Source organism: Aquarana catesbeiana, linkage group LG03, assembly GCF_042186555.1.
Source record: "Aquarana catesbeiana isolate 2022-GZ linkage group LG03, ASM4218655v1, whole genome shotgun sequence".
Lineage (NCBI taxonomy): Eukaryota > Metazoa > Chordata > Amphibia > Anura > Ranidae > Aquarana > Aquarana catesbeiana.
Genome location: NC_133326.1, coordinates 431,373,689 through 431,396,725, shown reverse-complemented (window position 1 = coordinate 431,396,725; position 23,037 = coordinate 431,373,689). Strand labels below are relative to the sequence as shown.

Sequence of the window (23,037 nt, the reverse complement as noted above, 5' to 3'; positions counted from 1 at the left end):
GGTCAACTGCATAATGTTTCAGTGAATCTAAAGCTACATTGCTGTAGTCAGGGCCGTCTTTAACGCAGGGCAAAAGGGGTAGCTGCCCTGGGCCCTGTCATCGCTGTGGGGCCCAAAGCAGCTGCCACGTAAGCCCTGCGCTGCCCGCAGTTTTTCCTGGAGTAGCGGGTGCAGCCGATCCCCCAACCCCCACCCCCTGCTGTCCTAAGCGGCGGCCAAAATGTGACATGAGAGCGGTACAGCTGCGGGCTTCTTGTGCTTGAGCCTGCCTGTTCCGCTTCTCCCTCTGTCAGGAGCTGTGGACCGGAGTCACAGGGAATGACAGAGCGGTGCTCCGTGTTCCTCCCGCCCCCACCCCCACCTGACAGACCTGTGTAGCACATAGCAGAGTGATGTGTTCTGGCTGTGTGCTACTGGTCTGATAGGCAGAAACTGTGTTGCACACCGTGTCATCAGGTGAGAAAGATCACCGTGGAGAGAGGGGAAGGGGATTCACATGTGCAGAGAATTGTGGGTACAGAGGTGTGGTGGAGGGGGGGGTACAGAGGTGAACGTAGAGGGGGGGGGTACAAAGGTGGACATGGACGGATGGATACAGAGGTGAATGTGGATGGGGGGGTGGACTGAGGGATACAGAGGTGAACGTGGATGGGAGGGTACACAGGTGGACAGGGGATACAGAAGTGAGCTGTGGATGGAGGGGTACAGACGTGAACGTGGAATACAGAGGTGAGCTGTGGATGGACGGGTACAAAGGTGAGCTGTGGATGGAGTGGGGTACAGAGGTGAGCTGTGGATGGAGTGGGGTACAGAGGTGAGCTGTGGATAGAGTGGGATACAGAGGTGAGCTGTGGATGGACGGGTACAGAGGTGAGCTGTGGATGGACGGGTACAGAGGTGAGCTGTGGATGGAGTGGGGTACAGAGGTGAGCTGTGGATGGAGGGGGGGTACAGAGGTGACCAATAGATGGTTACTTTGGGGGAGAATATGCAAGTACCACCCCTTGTGTTTTTTTTTGTGTGCTCTGTATGATACAAACACCTCACAGTACAAACTCCCAAACCCTGTGTGTCATCCTGGACACCCCCCCGCCATCATTCTGCACTCCCCCCCCCCCCCCCCCCCATCATCATCCTGGACTCCTCTATCTCCCCCGCCCCTCCATCATCATTATTATTATACAGGATTTATATAGCAGCGCTTTACAACATGACAGTACAGTTGCAATACAATTCAATACATAAGTTTACGTGTGTTTTTTGGATTGTTGGGGTGGAGAGAAAATTTGTATTGGGGGGGGGAGGGGGGGGGGGCAAGAAAATGTTTGCCCAGGGTCCAATCAATATTAAAGACGGCCCTGGCTGTAGTAAAATATGATGTTGCCACATGAACGACATATCCATATCCATCTATTTTATTTGCTTTCTTATTTATCACAAATGTAATAGGAAAGACAACACAGCCTGCATAAACAAATCTTTTAACATTGGAAGACCCTTTTGTCTATCGACCTGCTTATAAACATGTCTATTAACAAGTGTGCATGTTTGTGTGTTTTCGACTTTCTTTTGCTTCTCTTATTGAAATACACAAATAGGCTATGAGCTGAACATTTTCAGTTAACGGTTTTACCAGTGAAGCTTTCCTTATGTTGTCAGTTGTGATTTTGGTTTTTATTGACAGCCCTATTGATCATTCCTACAGGAACAGTAGGCATTGGACAACTGGGCTTTTGTGAATGGACAATTTTTTATATCCATTCACAATTTTTTGTAATTTCTGTCTCTTGCTTGTTGTTTTTTCACTTTATTGTGTTATGGTATTTTTCATGATCTTAACTTTTTTTTTTTGCAGGCTAAAGTTAATAACTCAAGTCTGATCGGATTAGGTTATACCCAAACACTCAAACCAGGTAAGGAGTTTAAAGTGTTACTAAACCCACAACAGTAAAATCTGTCTGTATATGCAATTAGGCATGCTTGTTATACTCGCTGTGGAACCTAAGGAGTTAACCCAATGCATTGTGTAAAAAGGCTGTTTGATCCTGTCTTCTCTGATCCCCCCCTTCTTCCACAGTCCCCAATCCATCTCCTGATACTACAGAGCATTGGGGACAAGCTGCACATGCTCAGTTTGGTGTGTATTGCTAGAAAGTTTTTTTTTTTGGGGGAGAGTGCATGTGATCAGCACTGTCCAGACAGAGGGTCAGGGGTCCTGCAGCCTCACAGGAGAATCAGGGGAGAAAAAAACTCCTCCTACAAGCTTTAACCAGACACTGGTAGAAGTCATAACACTGCTATATATTGCTGATGAGAAAATATATTTAGCAGTTTATATTTACTAAAAGAATTTCCTTTCCATGTTCTGTGTACTGTGGGAGACCAGATATAGTGAATGTAGGGTCCTGGGTTTAGTAACACTTTAAGTAGCTAAATCTGTGTTTTTATACTCTACTAGTTTATATTTTCATGTCAAATGAAAATATGCAAAATATACAGTACTTTTGAAAATAAAACTTATTCTCATGTCAACCATATGAACGGTTATAATCACCCATATTTGATAAATAGTGGTTTGGCTTCTGACATACCGTATATACTCGAGTATAAGCCGAGTTTTTCAGCACATTTTTTTTGTGCTGAAAGTGCCCCCCTCGGCTTATACTCGAGTCAAGCACTTTTCTGCAGAAAAAATGTCATTTTCTGAACCGACTTTGGGGCCCCGTATCTCGGGGCCACTTAGTACTAGGAACCCCAAATTTGGTGTGCAAACCCAGTGGAACTAGTACCACAACAGATCCAAAGCTGGGGTTCCTAGCACCGTATTTCGGGGCCACTTAGTACTAGGAACCCCAAATTTGGTGTGCAAACCTAGTGGAACTAGTACCATAACAGATCCAAAGCTGGGGTTCCTAGCACCAAGTGGCCCCGAGATACAGGGCCCCAAATTCGGTTCAGAAAATGTCATCCTCTGCTGCAGAAAAGTGCTTGACATTTTCTGAACTGATTTTGGGGCCCCGTATCTCGGGGCCACTTGGTGCTACGATCCCCAGTTTTGGATCTGTTGTAGTGCTAGTTCCACTGGGTTTGCACACTAAATTTGGGGTTCCTGGGGGGCGTGGCCAAGATGGCACTGTGAGCGGCAGCGTTTCCTGAGAGCTCCGCTCGTTCTGGGCCCAAAATCCGGATCCAGGGCTGCAATCTTGCCACCGATCACCCATCCAGGTTAGGGTGACAGTGGGGAACCCCCTGGGCATCGTAGGGGAGGAGAAGAGACGGGCAGATGCTGCCGGCGATCCCGTGGACACATCCCGGTCATCCTCGCGCGGCTAGGCCGAAGCCGCGGCCTTGCCTGACGGGCCCTGGTGGTCCGGATCAGAGCGGGGCGGCCCCCCCAGAGCGACCGGAGTGACGAGCGGGGCAGAGACGAGGGCCCTGTAGCAGGATACTCTGGGGAAATATCACATACCACAAAAAAACACCACTGAGGCCTCTCTTGAACCTCTGGACCAGCTAGGCCCAAGCCGCGGACTTTCCTGCCGGCCCCCGACATTCCCATTCGGACTGGAAGCACCGGAGGCCCCTGTGGGGAAGCGCCCACTCAGCACAACAACACAGACACTGGGGAGGAAAGTGCGGCTGTCCTTGGGTCTCCACGTGCAGGTAGGCCGCAGTTGCAGTAAATCAGGCCTTTTCAGGAGGGCCTTGGACACCTGGAGTGGGGGGCCCTAGCACCACAGAGACTGCTGGCAGGGGGGAAGATCTGACAGGGGACGCATATTTTATATAAGACTCTCTCCAGAACACCGGACACCCCCTCTGGTTTTTTTTTTTTTTTTTTTTTTTACATTGTAGCCCCCACGCTGCCCGCAGTACATACAGCGAAGTGTCACGGCATCTGAATGCGGCTCCGAAGCTCGGGCGCCCAATACAACAAAGGGGGCAAACGATTGACATTTCAGCCACAATTGGTCCCCACTACAACGCCCACTGATCCCCAACCTGAGGTCTGAATCACCCGAAAATCCCACAGAACCTCACAGACAGACCTCATGGAATCGGCTGATTCCCGCCCACCATGGCTGGCGGACATCATGGCGGCCATTGCGACTTGCCAATCAACCTTAACAGCAAAAATAGAGGCGGTGCAGATGGATGTGGGCCTGATACGCCAAGATCTAGACAAACTCAGGTCCAGAGTTGCTGAAACAGAGCAAAGGGTGAGCAACACTGAAGATACGGTAGCGGAACACAGGGTTGCACTCCGTACCCTTCAGACTAAAGTGAAAGCCCTGGAGTACAGAGCGGAGGATGCAGAAAACAGAAACAGGCGTAATAATCTTCGCATTGTCAGCCTACCGGAGGGAGCGGAGGGTAACAATCCCACATCCTTTGTAGAAGGTATGTTACGTGACCCCCTCCCTGATGCTCGCATGTCACCCCACTATGCGGTGGAGAGGGCCCACCGCATACCTCCGAAGCCGGGACCTCCTGGAGCTCCCCCGCGTACCTTCATTCTTCGTCTCCTCAACTTCAGAGACATGGATGAAGTTCTCCGCGCATCTAGGGTTGTGGGAGACCTCCGCTTCCAGAATGCCAAGCTGATGATCTTCCCGGACTATTCGGTGGAGACACAAAAGCTTAGGAAATCCTTTGACCACGTCAAGGCGGCACTGAGAGCGCGCAACATCCGATATAGCGTCCTCTTTCCGGCCTGTCTACGAGTCCAGGACGGAGAGTCAACCCGCTTCTTCAACACCCCCAGAGAGGCATCCACCTGGCTAAAATCACTGCCGGCCCGCTGATCGGTCATTTGGTATGTAAGCACAACACCCTTTTACAAGATGGGCCTTCTCTGAGTATGGGCCTGAGCCATTCACACAGAGGGGACGCACACACTTATGTTGCACCTGTTGTGCCCCATTTATAGCCAGGATGTGCGCTGCTCTGACTATGACAGATATCCCTCATAATGCGGATTCACAAGTTAAGTGCCCCTGACAAAGACATGGTCAGGAGACGGTTGCGATTTTGTTGCTTCTCTACGCTTGCTTTTTCCCCCTCCTGGGATGTTAGGGGCCACACTATGCAGGACTGCCCACTAATGGATCGAAATTATTAAAGGGACGTATTTCAATACTTTTTCTCCTTTTTGTGTCCTAAGTCCCCTACTATTTGCTACATTGAGCGAGCGGATGCCTCACGACAATGAGCTGCTCGGACTACTGCTTGACCCCCTAGGAAGTACCCGGGGGGTTGAGTTCGCCTCTGCCACGGACCCCCTCTTGCAGCCGGCGTTCTGGAAATGTTAGGGATGAATACCTGCCTCAGTTCAAGGGGGTTGGGTGGGGAGGGGGGTGGGGTGGGGTATGTTGCCCCAATGGGGCCAGTTTTTCCCTTTCAGGGATTAGGTTTATTTTTTGTTTTATTGGGGAGTATGTTTGTATAATTTTATGGGGTATGGTTAAACCCTGGGTTAAGAAAATATTGTTGTATGTATTCTTTGCAATTGCATTACAAAAGTCAGCAATGTATGTTTACTCCTACTGGGGAAGTCTCCGGGGGAGGGTGTCCTTCTGATCCTGCAATTCCTCTACCAATTTGCAAGAATGACTTCCCTTAACATACTGTCCTGGAATACCAGGGGCTTAAACTCCCCGGTTAAGAGATCACTGGTCTTTCAGTTCATTAAGGCCCATAGTCCTCATATCTGTATCCTCCAGGAGACATACCTAGTGGGTAGTCAAACATTGGCCCTCAAAAAGCCATGGATAGGGCATCACTATCACTCCACACACTCAAATTTTGCAAGGGGCGTCAGCATCTTGATTCACAAGTCCCTTCCCTTTAGGCTGCTGGACTTGGTGTTGGACTCGAAGGGCAGATATGTATTAATACACGCACAGATCCATACTGTGAAATGGGTTATAGCGGGACTGTATTTGCCCCCCCCCCCAGCCTCGATGGCTCTCCTAAATCAGATCACCTCTAAGATTGGAGAGCTAGCTAATGACAATATGATACTTCTGGGAGACTTTAACATGGTTTCAGATCTGGACATGGATAGGATGTCAACAGGTGGGCATTCCCATTCAGGACTGGCAGAGTGGGCTGACCTCTACAGCCTGACGGATGTCTGGCATTGGAGGAATCCCCACTCCAGAGCATATACCTGTCACTCCGCATCACACAGATCCTTCTCTAGGATTGATTTGGCTTATTTGGGGGGTCAGGCTTTGTCACGGCTGAAGGATATTAAGATACTCCCCAGGGGCATATCTGACCATGCACCTCTTCTTCTAGCCATGAACCTCACGTCAACCCCAGAGAATAGTCTGTGGCGCCTGTCTAGGTTTTGGGTGTCGGATGAGGCGGTGGATGGTCACTTTAGAGGGGCACTCCAGGAATACTGGGAAGTTAATCCGGGCACGGCAGATACACTGACGGTGTGGGATGCCTTTAAGGCATATACCAGGGGAAGGTATCAGGCAATTATAGCTAAGGTTCGTAGGGAAAGGAGAGCTGATTTGATTAGTGAATTAATAATGAACAATTCCGCGCCAAGAAATTATATATAAATATATGTGTTAAATAAAGCAGCTACACCCTAAACAAGATGAATAAATTTCATCAGTGCATGAATGTAAAGAGGGGATAAGGGGAGCGCTATATGATTATAAAAAACTACTAGTGCATAAAAAAATTCCATTCAGTATAGACTACAAATAATACATTCAAGTATATGGCAACCAGCCTGCCTATGTGGATCAAACATAGATGAACAAAATCATTAAACCTAAAGCCAATAAAGGATAATAGTGTTCAGTAATAATTGTGCAACCATAACATAATATGTGATTCCAAAACATGAAAAATTATGTATAAATCAAATAAGCAATATAATAAAAAAGTCCATCAAAGGTGAAAAATTAGTTGAAATGAAATCCTGATGTGAATCTTGGTATCAAGGCGTGAGCAGCAAAATCCCTTCACCATCACTGAAAAAACACCAATGTGCTCATGAAAATATGTGTCAGCTTACCAGATGAAGTTGACCAATTTAATGAAAAAAAAGGTCAAATAGGCTTTAGCAAGATAATGCTTGCTGCAATGGAGAAAATTGGACCAGACTCTTATCCTCACATCACAGGGTCATACGCACGGGATATAAAATAGATGGAGAGGAACCAAATATAGTGTAACACCATTTATTTAAAACTTAATAAAAACAAAACCATAGCCAAAGGGCTACTCACATACAAGGTACCATCGCCCGACACTGAGGCTAGGAAGCATATCTTTGAGTGGGGGAAACTGCTCTGTAGGAGAAGTTCCCAGATGATCGCGGCAGCAGCGTGCGTTCCATCCTCGACAGACAGACGAACCACGGAAGCCGGATGTGATGCAATTGCGTGACCAAGTACCGCCTCAAAGAGTCTGGTCCAATTTTCTCCATTGCAGCAAGCATTATCTTGCTTTTTTATTATATTGCTTATTTGATCTATATATAATTTTTCACCCTAGACCCTAGAGATTATGCCACACTCCAGTCTCTGACCGGGGAGGTTGTTCGTATTCGCACCTCCCTCACACAGAAACGACTACTTGCTCAATCACACCGCATTTTTGAACAGGGGGAAAGATCCGGAAAGCTATTGGCCTGGCTGTCACGGGAACAGGTGGGGGGGATCAGTGTGTCCTCTATACAGGGACCCGGTGGGACCCTGTTATCTGCCCCTGACGAGATAAATGACTGTTTCGTCTCCTTTTACAGGAACCTTTACAGCTCTAGGGCAGCCTACACCACTGATGAACTGACCTTATACCTAGACCCAATTGATACCCCGGTCCTGACAGAAAAATACCGTGAACAGCTCGATGCTCCCATAACCTCTGATGAAATGGCTAAAGCTCTAAAAACCATGCAATCTGGTAAGTCCCCAGGAACGGATGGCATTCCGGTCGAGTTCTACAAACAGTACGCTGAAGAGCTGACGGGAGCCTTGCGTGCAATGCTCTCAGAGGCTCAGAGAACTGCCGGAATCCCTGAGCGAGGCAGTGATAGTTGTGATCTCCAAACCAGGTAAAGATCCAACCCTATGTGCCTCATACCGCCCCATCTCCTTGATTAATGTTGATGCGAAACTCCTAGCTAAAGTGCTGGCTAACAGGCTCAACACGGTTATAACTGCCCTAATCCATCCTGACCAAACCGGGCATTGTTGACCCTCTTTTCCACTTATAGTAGCTGCACATTTCTCACCCTAGGCTTATACTCGACTCAATAAGTTTTCCCAGTTTTTTGTGGTAAAATTAGGTAAAATTATTCGGGTAGACTTATACTCGAGTATATTCGGTATGTAGTAAGAGAAATTGTGTATCCTCGTGCCATAAGGAAAGGAGTATTCACAAATCTGTGACCTTTAAAAAAAAAAAAAAAAGCAGATTTCAGCTTGTTTATGTTTTTTAAACTGAATAGTAGGGTATATACCCTTTTATTTTATAGTGAGGTATGTTTTGTTTACCTTCTACACATACATTATTTTTAAATGCTAAAAATTGGCAAAAATAATTTAAGACCTAGGTCAAGCTTCCAATACATCTATTATTCTCACCAGTCAAAATTGATAATCTATACAAGTGCATCTCAGAAAAATAATAATATAATCCAAAAAGTTAATTTATTTCAGTGATTCAGTTCAAAAAATGAAACTGATATGTTCTATAGATCCATTACACACAGTGTGAAATATGTCAAGCATTTCTAGCTAGTGAAATCCAAAATTTAGTATCTCAGAAAATTAGAATATTGTGAAAAAGTCCAACATTGTAGGTTCACACTCTAATCAGCTAATTAACTCAAAACATCTTTAACCACTTCAGCCCCGGAAGGATTTACCCCCTTCCTGACCAGAGCACTTTTTAAAATCTGGCACTGCGTCGCTTATACTGCTAATTGCGCGGTCATGCAATGCTGTACCCAAACGAAATTTGCGTCCATTTGTTCCCACAAATAGAGCTTTCTTTTGATGTATTTGGTCAACTCTGCGGTTTTATTTTTTGCGCTATAAACGGAAAAAGCCTGGAAATTTTGGGAAAAAAAACAATTTTTTGTTATAAAAAAATCCAATAAACTCAATTTTAGTCATACATTTAGTCCAAAATGTATTCAGCCACATGTCTTGGTAAAAAAAATGTCAATAAGCGTATATTTATTGGTTTGCGCAAAAGTTATAGCGTCTACAAACTAGGGTACATTTTCTAAGATTTACACAGCTTTTAGTTTTATGACTGCCTATCTCATTTCTTGAGGTGCTCAAATGGCAGGGCAGTACAAAACCCCCCCAAATGACCCCATTTTGGAAAGTAGACACCCAAAGGAAATTGCTGAGAGGCATGTTGAGCCGATTGAATATTATTTTTTTTGTCCCAAGTGATTGAATAATGACAAACAAAAAAAAAAATTACAAAAAGTTGTCACTAAATGATATATTGCTCACACAGGCCATGGGCATATGTGGAATTGCACCCTAAAATACATTTAGCTGCTTCTCCTGAGTATGGGGATACCACATGTGTGGACTTCTTGGGAGCCTAGCCGCGTACGGGGCCCCGAAAACCAATTACCGCCTTCAGGATTTCTAAGGGCGTAAATTTTTTATTTCACTCCTCACTACCTACCACAGTTCCGAAGGCCATAAAATGCCAAGACAAACCCCCCCCCCCAAATTACCCTATTTTGGAAAGTAGATACCCCAAGCTCTTTGCTGAGAGGCATGGTGAGTATTTGCAGCTCTCATCTTTTTTTGAAAATGTAGAAAGAAAAGAAAAATGTATTTTTTTTTTTTTTTTTTTCTTTTTTCAATTTTCAAAACTTTGTGACAAAAAGCGAGGTCTGCAAAATACTCACCATACCTCTCAGCAAATATCTTGGGGTGTCTACTTTCCAAAATGTGGTCATTTGGGGGGGGTTGTGCCATCTGGGCATTTCATGGCCTCCGAAACTGTGATAGGCAGTGAGGATTGAAATCAAAGATTTACACCCTTAGAAACCCTGAAGGCGGTGCTTGGTTTTTGAGGTCCCGTATGCGGCTAGGCTCCCAAAAAGTCTCACACATGTGGTATCCCCATACTCAGGAGAAGCAGCAGAATGTATTTTGGGGTGTAATTTCACATATTCCCATGGCATGTTTGAGCAATATATCATTTAGTGACAACTTTGTGCAAAAAAAAAAAAAAATTGTCTTTTTCCCGCAACTTGTGTCACAATATAAAATATTCCATGAACTCGACATGCCTCTCAGCAAATAGCTTGGGGTGTCTACTTTCCAAAATGGGGTCATTTGGGGGGTTTTGAACTGTCCTGGCATTTTATGCACAACATTTAGAAGCTTATGTCACACATCACCCATTCTTCTAACCACTTGAAGACAAAGCCCTTTCTGACACTTTTTTGCACGAAAATTACTTTGAACCCCCAAACATTATATATTTTTTAAAGCAAAGGCCCTACAGATTAAAATGGTGGGTGTTTCATTTTTTTTTTCATACTGTATTTGCGCTGCGATTTTTTTTGGGGGGGGGGGGGACACACTTTTTTAAATTATGCACTAAAACACACTATATTGCCTAAATGTTTGATGAAATAAAAAAGATGATCTTAGGCCGAGTACATGGATACCAAACATGACATGCTTTAAAATTACGCACAAACGCGCAGTGGCGACAAACTACATACATTTTTAAAAGCCTTTACAGGTTACCCCTTTAGATTTACAGAGGAGGTCTACTGCTAAAATTACTGCCCTCGATCTGACCTTCACAGTGATACCTCACATGCATGGTGCAATTGCTGTTTACATTTGACGCCAGACCAACGCTTGCGTTCGCTTTTGCGTGAGAGCAGGGGGGGGGGGGGCAGGGGTGCTTTTTTTTTTTTTTTTTTTTTTCTTTTTTTTTTTTCTTTTTTATCTTATTTTTAAACTGTTCCTTTCATTTTTTTTTTTTAATCATTTTTATTGTTATGTCAGGGAATGTAAATATCCCCTATGATAGCAATAGGTAATGACAGGTACTCTTTTTTTGAAAAAAATGGGGTCTATTAGACCCTAGATCTCTCATCTGCCCTCAAAGCATCTGACCACACCAAGATCAGTGTGATAAGATGCTTTCCTAATTTCCCAATGGCGCTGTTTACATCCGACGAAATCTAAGTCATGAAATGCTCGTAGCTACCGGTTTCTTAGGCCATAGAGATGACTGGAGCCATTCTGGTCTCTGATCAGCTCTATGGTCAGCTGGCTGAATCACCGGCTGCATTCTCAGGTTCTCTGTTGGGACAGGAGAGCCAGAGAAAAACATGGAAGACGGTGGGAGGGGGGTAAAAGCAGTCTAGAGGCTAATTAGCTGCTAGGATTGCTTTTACATGAAAGCCGACCGCTGGCTGAAAAGAATGATACCAAGATGATACCTAAACCTGCAGGCATCATTCTGGTATAACAAGAGAAAGAGATTGATTGGTGGGTATGCCCACCATTAGAATACCTCCCTTCATCCACCCACTTCTAATGATGGGCATACATGCACCATTTATATATTGCGAAGCATGGGGGCATCCGCCCCAAAAGTTAGGAGCAAATCGCTCCTCCACCCCTGCTGCCCCCATGCTTCGGCATATATCACCTCCGACAACGCTGGAGTCACGGCTTTATGTATCGTGGGAGCAAACGCTGTTGCTGTCAAGGTAAATAAATCCGCGCTACAGCTCAATGGCGTACTGAAAACAAAAAAATGGTTAACAATAAAACACAGTAAAGTATAAAAAATTGCAAACCTGAAAAGCAAACATGATAAAACATAATAACAATAAAACATTGCAGAATAGAATACAGTAAAAAAAAGAGCAGAACAATAGAGAGAGAGAGAACAATAAAACAACAACTATATTTGTTTTTTTTTATTTTATATATTTTTTTGTGGTTTTTTTTTACACTTTTTTTTGTAACTGTAACTTTTATAACTGTAACCGGTTCCAGGTTCGGGTCTCTCAAAATGCGATGGCATCTCGGGAGACCCTGTGAAAGTGTGCCTAGTCTGTGCAATGCTGTACCCTATGCTAATACTCAACTAGTGTATGGCAGCGTTCAAAACATTCACCAATGCAAAGACCAGGATTGTCAGGACAGGAGGGACAATAATAACGAGTGTCACGCCTATATCCACGCTTGCTGCAGACACAACATCTTTTTTGGGGGGGGGGTTCGTTGGGTAGGGGTACTCGGGAGGACATAAAGAAAATGCCTCTCATGCAGCTGACTGCATTTGAATGGGGATGTGAATGGGGGAAGTACGAGTGCTGCAGAAGTGGTGGGTTCCCAATTAGGATTGGCAAATGCAGCAGGAAGGGCATTATGGGCACGACGGGCTTGTGTTTGTCTTCTTCTTGGTGACAGCGGGACACTACTTGTGCTTGCCACCTCACCAGCTTGAACTGCACTTATGGCACTCGCCACGTCACCAAGTGTTACTGCAGTGCTGGTATGACTATGACCGGGGTGTACTAGGCCGTTGGTACTTGCCAGTTCACCAAAACGCTACCAAAAAAACTGTTAGCGATCGCAGGGATCAGGCCTGACTCAGCACTTTGGTGGGATGGGCTGGGCCGGGCGGAGGGGCAAAACGCAGGTGCTAGCAGGTATCTGGGCTGATCCCATTAACACTGCGTTTTTGGGAAACCTAAACTGCTGGGGACGCTAGTATAGATCTAATCGGATCAGATATTGATCCGTTCAGATACTATACCACTAAGGGAGGTGTATGCTGCGTGCCTGGGTGTTAGCGGTACTGGCACTGAACTGACGCTGCTTGGGGCGACGCAGACCCTATCTGACCCTAAAATCTAACTTATATCACCGCCGGGCGATCAGCGGGTTAAACCTTTATTAGGTAATAAACGGCGGGTGCCCTGACACTATAAAAAATAAACTAACTAACCAGCGTCACCCGTAACAGTTATACGGTGATCACTGGTGAAAGGGTTAACTAGGGGGCAATCAAAGGGTTAAAACCTTTATTTTATAACTGACAGTTTTTATTATTATTTTTTCACAAAAATATACAAATCTGCAGCATTGGGTACAGAAAATAGAGTACGTAACATCACAGTTCAATTTGACGGATATTCAACTGAGCGTCGGACGACAAGGCCGTCCAGTGCAGACATTTAGTGATTAAACAGAATGAATTTACTGGATTAGTATACATCTCAAACAGTATATCCATTAATACCCTTTGCACAAGTGTATAAACACATAAAAGAAAGAAAAGGAAAAGAGTAGAGAAAGAGGGAGAGGGAAAAAAGGGCAACCACCCACTTCCAGGGTCTAGGACAGTCCAAAAAGGAACGGGCCATAAATACACAATTGACTCAAAGCGTTAGGTCGTAGGAGTCTCCAACAGGACCCAGGGTTCCCAAATACGGTTATGCTTATCCAAAGTATCATTTAATGAGGCCGTAAGATATTCCATTCTTTTAACATCTCTGATCCTGGAATGCAGCTCGGACAGTGAGGGGGGTTCCCTCTTTTTCCACTTTAGAGCCACCAAATATCGTGCTGCAGTGAGCACATGAGCTAACAGTTTTTTTGATATTTTAGAGAAGGTGGCAGGTGGGAGACCTAGAAGAAAGATCTTCGGATCGAGGAGCATCCCAACATCAAAGATGGACTGGAGTAAGGATTGTACCATATGCCAATAGGGGATGATTAGAGGGCAGGTCCAATAGACATGAAATAACGTCCCCCTATCTTTATAACATCGCCAACAACGGGAATCGGCCGTGGGGTATATGGAGTGGAGCAGATCAGGGGTCTGATACCAGTGAAATACAATCTTATATTGATTCTCTTTATAGAGCGTGCATATGGAGCTTTTAGTAGCCTGTATCCATATGGATTGCCAGGTCTTTAAGGATAGGTCTGTACCCAAGGCCTGCTCCCACATTACCATATATGAATGTCGCGGCCCATCCGGTGAGAAATCTGTGACCAAAATCTGATAGGTGCGGGAAATCATGCCCTTAGGGGATGAACCCTCTAAACATAGCTTTTCGAAGTCTGTGAGGGGAGAACATCTTAAGTTCGACACTAGTGATTGTGCGTAGTGGCGTATTTGTAAGTAACTGAAAAAAGCCTGTTTAGGAATATCAAAGGCGATTTGTAGTTCTCGGAAGGATCTTAGCAATCTGGTTTTAGGATCAATTAACTGGCCATAAGGAAATAAAGCCTTATCCATCCAGAAATGAGACATCTGTGAGGTTAAGCTGTCAGGAATGTTGGGTGTAAATAGAAATGAGGTGACTGGGGAAGACGTGGTAGAGAGCGGATACGTCGATTTGGCACGTCGCCATAATGTGCGTAAGAGGGCCATTGGTCCTAACAGTTGTACGGTGCCAGGTGGTATATCAGAACTCCAAAGCATGGAATTTGGGTGGGTGGGGGCTAACCATAATTTCTCAATCTGTGTCGACCTATTATAGGCATGTTGGGTACACCAGGAGGCTACAGGTCTTAACTGGGCTGCTAGGTAATACTTAGCTATGTTGGGGAACGCCAGTCCGCCTTGATTACGAGGAGCGTATAAAACCGATCTAGCAATGCGATGTCTTTTATAGTTCCAGAAAAAATTTATCAGGTCACCCTGAAGTTTTTTTAGGTGTGATGATGGGATGGGAATAGGGAGCATCTCAAAAAGATACAAAAGTCTGGGTAATATCGTCATCTTCAGGGTTGCAAGTCTACCAAAAAGGGACAATTTCAAAGATTTCCATTTGGTTAGGGAGGCTCTGATAGAGGTAAACATTTGGGGAAAGTTAGCTTTATATAGAGTGTCGTATGTGGGTGTGATATGTACCCCGAGGTATTTTAAGGAAGAGGACTGCCAAGAGTAAGGAAATGTTTGCGAAAGTTTTGATAGTGTTTGAGGGGATAGATTGAGAGGAAGGACCTCCGTTTTTGAACTGTTAATTTTATAACCCGAGAGGGTGCTATATCTATCCAGCTCAGCCTGTAAGTTCAGAAGAGATATATGAGGTTGGGTAAGAGTAAGAAGGACATCATCCGCAAATAGGGAAATCTTAAAATCTCTAGTGCGAACTGGGATACCATGAATACTTGGGTTATTTCTAATATGGGCTGCTAGAGGTTCAATGCATAAGGCATATAGAAGAGGGGAAAGTGGGCAACTTTGGCGAGTCCCGTTAGAAATCAGAAAGGTAGGGGAAGTGGCAAATTGAGTGTGGACCTGGGCCGTAGGAGCCAAATATAGGTGGATGATGGCTCGGAGGAATGGACCTTCAATACCAGCCCGATTGAGAGTTGCAAACAGGAAAGGCCAGCCTAGCCTATCAAAGGCTTTTTCGGCATCCAGACTGAGCAGTATTGCCTCCGATTTGTTCCTGTTCGCAACCTCAACCAAATCGATAACCCCTCCCGGGTGTTATCCCCGGCCTGTCAACAAGGGATAAATCCCACTGGTCTCTATGAACCAGGGACGGCATGAAGTTGTTTAATCTGTTTGCCAGTAGTTTCGTAAAAATTTTTAAGTCTGTATTGAGGAGTGCTATTGGTCTGTAATTAGACGAGAGAGTATGGTCTTTTCCTGGTTTTGGGATTAGTATCAGGTAGGAATTTTGCATATCTCTGGGAATGGGTGTATCAGAGAGAAATTAATTAAAGAGTTTTGTCATATGGGGGAGTAAATGTGGTAGGAACGTCTTGTAGTAAAGGTATGGTAATCCATCAGGTCCAGGGGCTTTATTATTTGGCAACTGTTTAATCGTGTCTGTTATTTCTTCCTCCGCAATGGGGGCATTAAGAATCTCCAGAGCAGAGGAGGTGAGCCTAGGAGTATCTGTGTCTGCTAAATAAGTATGGATGGCCTGAGACAGGTCCGGAGGGGACGGGTTGTGTGGGACACTTGGGTCATTATACAGGGTAGAATAGAAATCATGAAAAAGCTGTGCTATTTTGTTAGGGTGAGATTGAAGGACACCATTTGTGTCTCTAAGATGTGTAGTGGTGGTTGTTGCTGCCCTGTCGTAAAGCTGTTTCGCCAGGAGGGTGTGTGGCTTATTGGCCTTGTCATATTAAGTCTGTCTAAGCCTAATCAGTGCCTTTTGTATCTTACCCAAGTCAATATCTCTCAATCCAGCCCTAACACTGACGAGTTCTCTAAGGATCCCTAGGGACGGGGATGAGAGCAGGTGCCCTTCTAAATGCTTAAGTTTGTCTAGAAGGGCGCGGCGTGTTGCATTAGCGTTCCTTTTCAGGGCAGTAGAAAGCGAGATACATTGGCCTCGGAAGACTGCCTTATGGCCCTCCCACAGGGATGAGGTTGAAATCTCAGGGGAACAGTTTTCTACGAAGTACAGCTTCAGGGTTTGTTCCAATTCTACTCTAGATGGGTCATGTTTAAGTAAGAATTTGTTCAGACGCCAATGGCATTTACGAAAGGAGCTTGAGGAGAGTGCTAGGGAGAGTGTAATCGGGGCATGATCCGACCATGAAATAGCTTGAAAATCTGAGTCCTTGCACGTTCGCAGGGTCGGAGCATTGACAAAAAAATAATCTAGTCGCGAATGGGACTTATGGGGATGGGAATAAAAAGTAAATTGCTTAGCTGATGGGTAGGTGGTACGCCATGTGTCGAACAGGGCATATTTTCTAGTTAATTGGCGAAATTGGGTGGCTTTTCTATTGATAGTTACTTGGGTCTTCCCCCGACCCACAGAATGTTTATCAAGACCTGGAGAGTGGATGAGGTTAAAGTCCCCTCCAATCACCATGTATTGATGGGGGGTTTCAAAAAGGCGATCAAAGACCTTAGACAAAAAGGGAATTTGGTTCGTGTTTGGGGCATAGACATTGCATAAAGTGAGATTAGCACCCCTCCAAAGGCCTCGGAGGATAAGGTAGTGTCCCAATGGGTCCAAATATAGAGACTGTAATTGGAAGGGGGAACCTTGCTTAAAAAGGACTGCTACCCCTGCTCGTTTATATGGACCAGAGGCCTGGTATATGTGCGGATAGTGTTTTCACGCAAATGTCATGGTGCCCGTTTTAGCAAAGTGTGTCTCCTGAATGAGAATAATGTCAGCCTTAGACCGTTTAAACTCTCGTAATGCTAAGCTTCTCTTAGCATTAGATAAAACCTTTATTAGGTAGTATATGGGGGTCCCTGACGCTATAAAACGCTGACGGAGAACCTATATATTTACCTCCCTAACTAGCGTCACCAGTGACACTAATACAACGATCAGAAAAACGATCGCTTAGTGACACTGGTGACGGGGGGTGATCAAGGGGTTAAAACTTTATTAGGGGGGTACCCTAGACCTAAAGGGGGCTAACACTAACTGCCCTACCACTTATAACTGTCACAAACTGACACCAATGCAGTAATCAGAAAAAACAACTGCTATTGGTGTCACTGTGACGGGGGGGGGGGGGGGGGGTGATGGGGGATGAAATATGTGCCTAGTGTGTTTTACTGTAAGTGTAGTGTTTGTGCACTTACTCAGATGTCTTCTCTCCTCTGCGCCGGAGCGGAAAATACAGACCCGAGGAGAGATGACATATCTTCCTCTGACGCTGTTTACATTACAGCAGCAGAGGAAGATTCTCATTCGTTGGGAGCGATTGCGAGGGGGTGGCCACGAACGAGTGGTCTCCCCCTCGGCCTGGATAGCTCCCCTAACAAAGCCGACCGCCAGGTACGTGATTTTGCCTGCCCGTGCCATTCTGCCACAGTATATCTGCGTTAGGTGGTCGGCAAGTGGTTAAACGTTTCCTGAGCCTTTAAATGGTCTCTCGGTCTGGTTCAGTAGGTTACATAATCAAGGGGAAGGCTGCTGACTTGACAGTTGTCCAGAAGACAGTCATTGACACCCTTCACAATAAGGGTAAGTCACAAAAGTTAATTGCTAAAGAAGCTGGATGTTCACAGAGTGCTGTATCCAAGCATATTGATGGAAAGTGGAAGGAAAAAGTGTAGTAGAAAAAATGGTGCACAAGCAGCAGAATTAACCGCAGTCTTGAGAGGATTGTGAAGCAAAGCCCATTCAAGAATTTGGAGATTCAAAAGGAGTGGACTACGGCTGGTGTCTGTGCTTCAGGAACACACAGAACACACATACGTATCCAGGACATGGGCTACAACTGTTGCATTCCTTGTGTCAAGCCACTCCTGAACCAGAGACCACATCAGAAGCGTCTTACCTGGGCTAAGGAGAAAAAGGACTGTTGCTCAGTGGTCCTCTTTTCGGTTGAAAGTAAATTTTGCATTAAATTTGGAAATCAGGGTCCCAAAGTCTGCAGGAAGAGTGGAGAGGCACAGAATCCAAGTTGCATGAGGTCCAGTGTAAAATTTCCACAGTCAGTGATGATTTGGGGAGCCATGTCATCTGCTGGTGTTGGTTCACTGTGTTTTATCAAATCCAAAGTTAGCGCAGCCCTCTACCAGCCCTCTACCAGGAAATTCTAGAGAACTTTATGCTTCTCTCTGATTTCATTTTCCAGCAGGACTTGGCAACTGCCCACACTGTCAAAAGTACCAATAACTGGTTTAATGGTCATGGTATCACTGTGCTCGATTGGCCAGCAAACTCGCCAGATCTAAACCCCATAGAGAATCTGTGGGGTATTGTCAAGAGGAAGATGAGAGACACCAGACCCAACAATGCAGACAAGCTGCACGTTGCCATCAAAGCAAGAAGCCCAGGTTGCTTTAATAGCAGCCTTCAGCTTGTCTGCTTTGTTGGGTCTGGGTCTAACACTTCAGCAGTGCCACATGCCACGCCACATTGATGCAGAAATTGTACTATATTGTACATGGACATACTTGTCAGTAAGCCAACATTTCTGTATTAACCACTTGCCGACCGCCTAACGCAGATATACTGCGGTAGAATGGCACGGGCAGGCAAAATCACGTACCTGGTACGTGATCTGCCTCCCGCGGGCCTGAGGTGGTCGGCTTCGTTAGGGGAGCAATCCAGGCTGAGGAGGAGGCCACTCATTCGTGGCCATCCCCTCGCGATCGCTCCCAACGAATGACAATCTTCCTCTGCTGCTGTAATGTAAACAGCGTAAGAGGAAGTGATGTCATCTCTCCTCAAGCCGGTCTTTTCATTCCAGCGTGGAGGAGAGAAGACATTGATGTGAGTTGCACAACACTACACTAACAGTAGAACACACTAAGCACACTTTTCACCCCCCGATCACCCCCCTGTACCCCCTGTCACAGTGACACCAATAGCAGTTTTTTTTTTTTTTTTGCATTGGTGTCAGTTTGTGACAGTTATAAGTGGTAGGGCAGTTAGTGGTAGCCCCCTTTAGGTCTAGGATACCCCCCTAACCCCCCCTAATTAAGTTTTAACCCCTTGATCACCCCCCATCGCCAGTGTCACTAAGCGATCGTTTTTTCTGTTCGCTGTATTAGTGTCACAGGTGATGCTAGTTAGGGAGGTAAGTATATAGGTTTGCCGTCAGTGTTTTATAGCGACAGGGACCCCCATATACTACCTAATAAGGGTTTTAACCCCCTGATTGCCCCCTAGTTAACCCTTTCACCAGTGATCACCATATAACATAACTGGTGACGCTGGTTAGTTACTTTGTTTTTTATAGTTTCAGGGCACCCGCCGTTTATTACCTAATAAAGGTTTAACCCCTAATCGCCGGCGGTGATATAAGTTAAGTTTTAGGGTCAGATAAGGTCTGCGTTGCCCCAGGCAGCGTCAGGTTAGCGTCAGTACTGATAACACCCACGCACGCAGCATACACCTCCCTTAGTGGTATAGTATCTGAACAGATCAATATTTGATCAGATCTATACTAGCGTCCCCAGCAGTTTAGGGTTTCCAAAAACGCAGTGTTAGCAGGATCAGCCCAGATACCTGTTAGCACCTGCGTTTTGTCCCTCGGCCCAGCCCACCCAAGTGCAGTATCGATCGATCACTGTCACTTACAAAACACTAAACACACATAACTGCAGCGTTCGCAGAGTCAGGCCTGATCCCTGCGATCGCTAACAGTTTTTTTGGTAGCGTTTTGATACAGTCGCTAACAGTCAGGAGCTTTTTTGCCTGTGAGTCTCACTAGTGTACCACTAAATTTAGAGCCAAAAATGGCAAATTGGAGGTACACTAGTGAAGAGGCCTACACGTTTCTGGGATTGTGGAGAGAAACCCCTCTGTGTCCACGAATATAACCAAAATATGGGAGGGTGGACCTCAATGACCAGTTGTTGGCGCCGTACCTAGTTGCCCGTAAGGCCAGACGCTGATACAAAAACGTGTCTGTTTATTTATTTCAATTGGCTTTGCTGAACGCTTATGTGCTATACAGAGCTTCAGGACTGACTGGATCCTTCCTTAAATTCCAGGAAGAGATCGTCAGAGCCCTTCTGTTTCCAGATGGTGCTCCACCTCACCTTCCCCAACCAAATGCAGTAAGCTGGCTGCATGAGAGGCATTTTCTTTATGTCCTCCCGAGTACCCCTACCCAACGAGCCCCCCAAAAAAGATGTCGTGTCTGCAGCAAGCGCGGATATAGGCGTGACACCCGCTATTATTGTCCCTCCTGTCCTGACAATCCTGGTCTTTGCATTGGTGAATGTTTTGAACGCTACCATACACTACTTGAATATTAGCGTAGGATACAGCACTGCACAGACTAGGACACACTTTCACAGGGTCTCCCAAGATGCCATCGCGTTTTGAGAGACCCGAACCTGGAAACGGTTACAGTTAAAAAAGTTACAGTTACAAAAAAGAGTGTAAAAAACAAAACAAAAAAAAGTAAAAAAAAAAAAACAAAATAATATATAAAATAAAAAAAACAAAAATAGTTGTCGTTTTATTGTTCTCTCTCTATTCTCTCTCTATTCTTCTGCTCTTTTTTACTGTATTCTATTCTGCAATGTTTTATTGTTATGTTTTTTATCATGTTTGCTTTATAGGTATGCAATTTTTTTATACTTTACTGTTTACTGTGTTTTATTGTTAACCATTTTTTTGTTTTCAGGTACGCCATTCAGCTGCAGAGCGGATTTATTTATCTTGACAGCAACAGCGCTTGCTCCCACGATACATAAAGCCGTGACTCCAGCGCTGTCAGAGGTGATTTCACCACCACAGGTACATCTTTCAGCATAAGTAAAAAATGTGGACTCACGCTTGGCAAACAAATAAATGTGTGGCTGAGGAGTGCCACACAGTGCGGTGTATACATAAATATAATATTATGCCAAACTGTACCACGCACAATGTGAAAAATGGTGACGGGAACACATAAATCTCTCTAGTAAACAGTGCAATAGTATAAACAATGTAATCAAAGCTTCAGATAAAGTCCATGGGTAATAAGTAAACCAGAAAGTGAATCATGAAGGTCCATATGGGAGAAACCCAAAAGGTGATATGCAGTCCTAGATAATTCAAAATTGGGTAGAATCATAAATGTGTGGGTCCACCACCAAAAGAAAGGGGAGCCTGGCCGCTTACCGGAACCCCATGACCCCCCGTTACAGAGGGTCTAAATGGGCATTGAGATCCTGCTAGTCTGGAACTCCCACGAATGAGGATGGAAACTGGAAGGGCGTCAAGGACTGTGATGGAAATGGACGGATCCCCAAGGAGACTCAGCTCTCAGCATTATGTAGTCATCATAGGAAAAGAAAAAGGGAGGGCTCCCATAGTGTAAAATCAAAGGTGGTTTATTAAAGTAAAAAACATAAACACTCACATGTAGGTATAAAATCGTCATCAATAAAAGAACAACCTGTGGCACCGGCCGGATGGCCACAGGTAGCCCGTCCTGCTGGGTATACAGCGACAGTGGGAGGTGGCGCGATGAAGCCGATCAGCCCTACGCTGCGTTTTGCAATAAGTTTGCGTCTTCCCTGGAAGACGCAAACTTATTGCGAAACGCAGCGTAGGGCTGAGCGGCTTCATCGCGCCACCTCCCACTGTCGCTGTATACCCAGCAGGACGGGCTACCTGTGGCCATCCGGCCGGTGCCACAGGTTGTTCTTTTATTGATGACGATTTTATACCTACATGTGAGTGTTTGTTTTTTACTTTAACCACCTGGCATCCGCGCTATAGCCGAATGACGGCTACAGCGCGGACCTACATTCCCGGGAGGACGTCATATGACGTCCTCCCCTGTGCACGCTCCCTGCGCGCGCCCTGTAGGGCGCGCGCCGGGCGCGTTGTGATCACCGAGTCACTGAGACTCGGCTGATCACCGATCTGTGTAAGGGGCCGGTCCCGGCCCCTTACCATGTGATCAGCTGTCAGCCAATGACAGCTGATCACATGATGTAAACAAAAGATCGGTAATCGTTTTTTTTTTTTTACTCACGCTGACAGCGCGAGTAGAAAAAAAAGCCGATCACCGGATCGGATGTGAGGGACATCGGTCCCCAAGTGGAAGAGGCACATCTGCCTCATCAGTACCCAATAAAAGTGCCACCTAATAGTGCCCACAGTGCCACCTAATAGTGCCCACAGTGCCACCTAACAGTGCCCACAGTGCCACCTAACAGTGCCCACAGTGCCACCTAACAGTGCCCACAAGTGCCACCTATCAGTGCCCACAAGTGCCACCTATCAATGCCCACCTGTAGTGCCAATCAGTGCCACCTGCCAGTGCTGCCCATCACTGCCACCCATCAGTGCCCATCACTGCCACCCATCAGTGCCCATCACTGCCGCCTATCAGTGCCCATCACTGCCGCCTCATCAGCGTACATCAATGAAGGAGAAAAATTACCCGTTTAAAATTTTTTAAAACAAAATATAAAAAAATAAACTTTTTTTTAAAAAAAAAATCAGTTTTTAAAATTTTTTTAATAAAAAGTAAAAACCGCAGAGGTGATCAAATACCACCAAAAGAAAGCTCTATTTGTGGTGAAAAAATGATAAAAATTTCATTTGGGTACAGTGTTGTATGACCGCGCAATTGTCATTCAAAG

The 23,037-nt window shown here is 45.4% G+C and overlaps 1 protein-coding gene across 4 annotated transcripts in view; it reads left to right on the top strand.

Moving 5' to 3' along the window:
- Window positions 1-23,037, top strand: part of VDAC1 (voltage dependent anion channel 1) — a 584,928-nt gene that overhangs the window by 422,418 nt on the left and 139,473 nt on the right. For 2 of the 4 annotated variants that reach the window (XM_073620778.1, XM_073620777.1), the window contains exons 8-9: window positions 1,856-1,913; window positions 21,084-21,196. In XM_073620778.1, coding sequence (XP_073476879.1) covers window positions 1,856-1,913; window positions 21,084-21,196 — 171 coding nt within the window. The remainder of the gene's footprint in view (window positions 1-1,855; window positions 1,914-21,083; window positions 21,197-23,037) is intronic. The other 2 variants (XR_012242902.1, XM_073620779.1) reach the window with 1 other exon arrangement.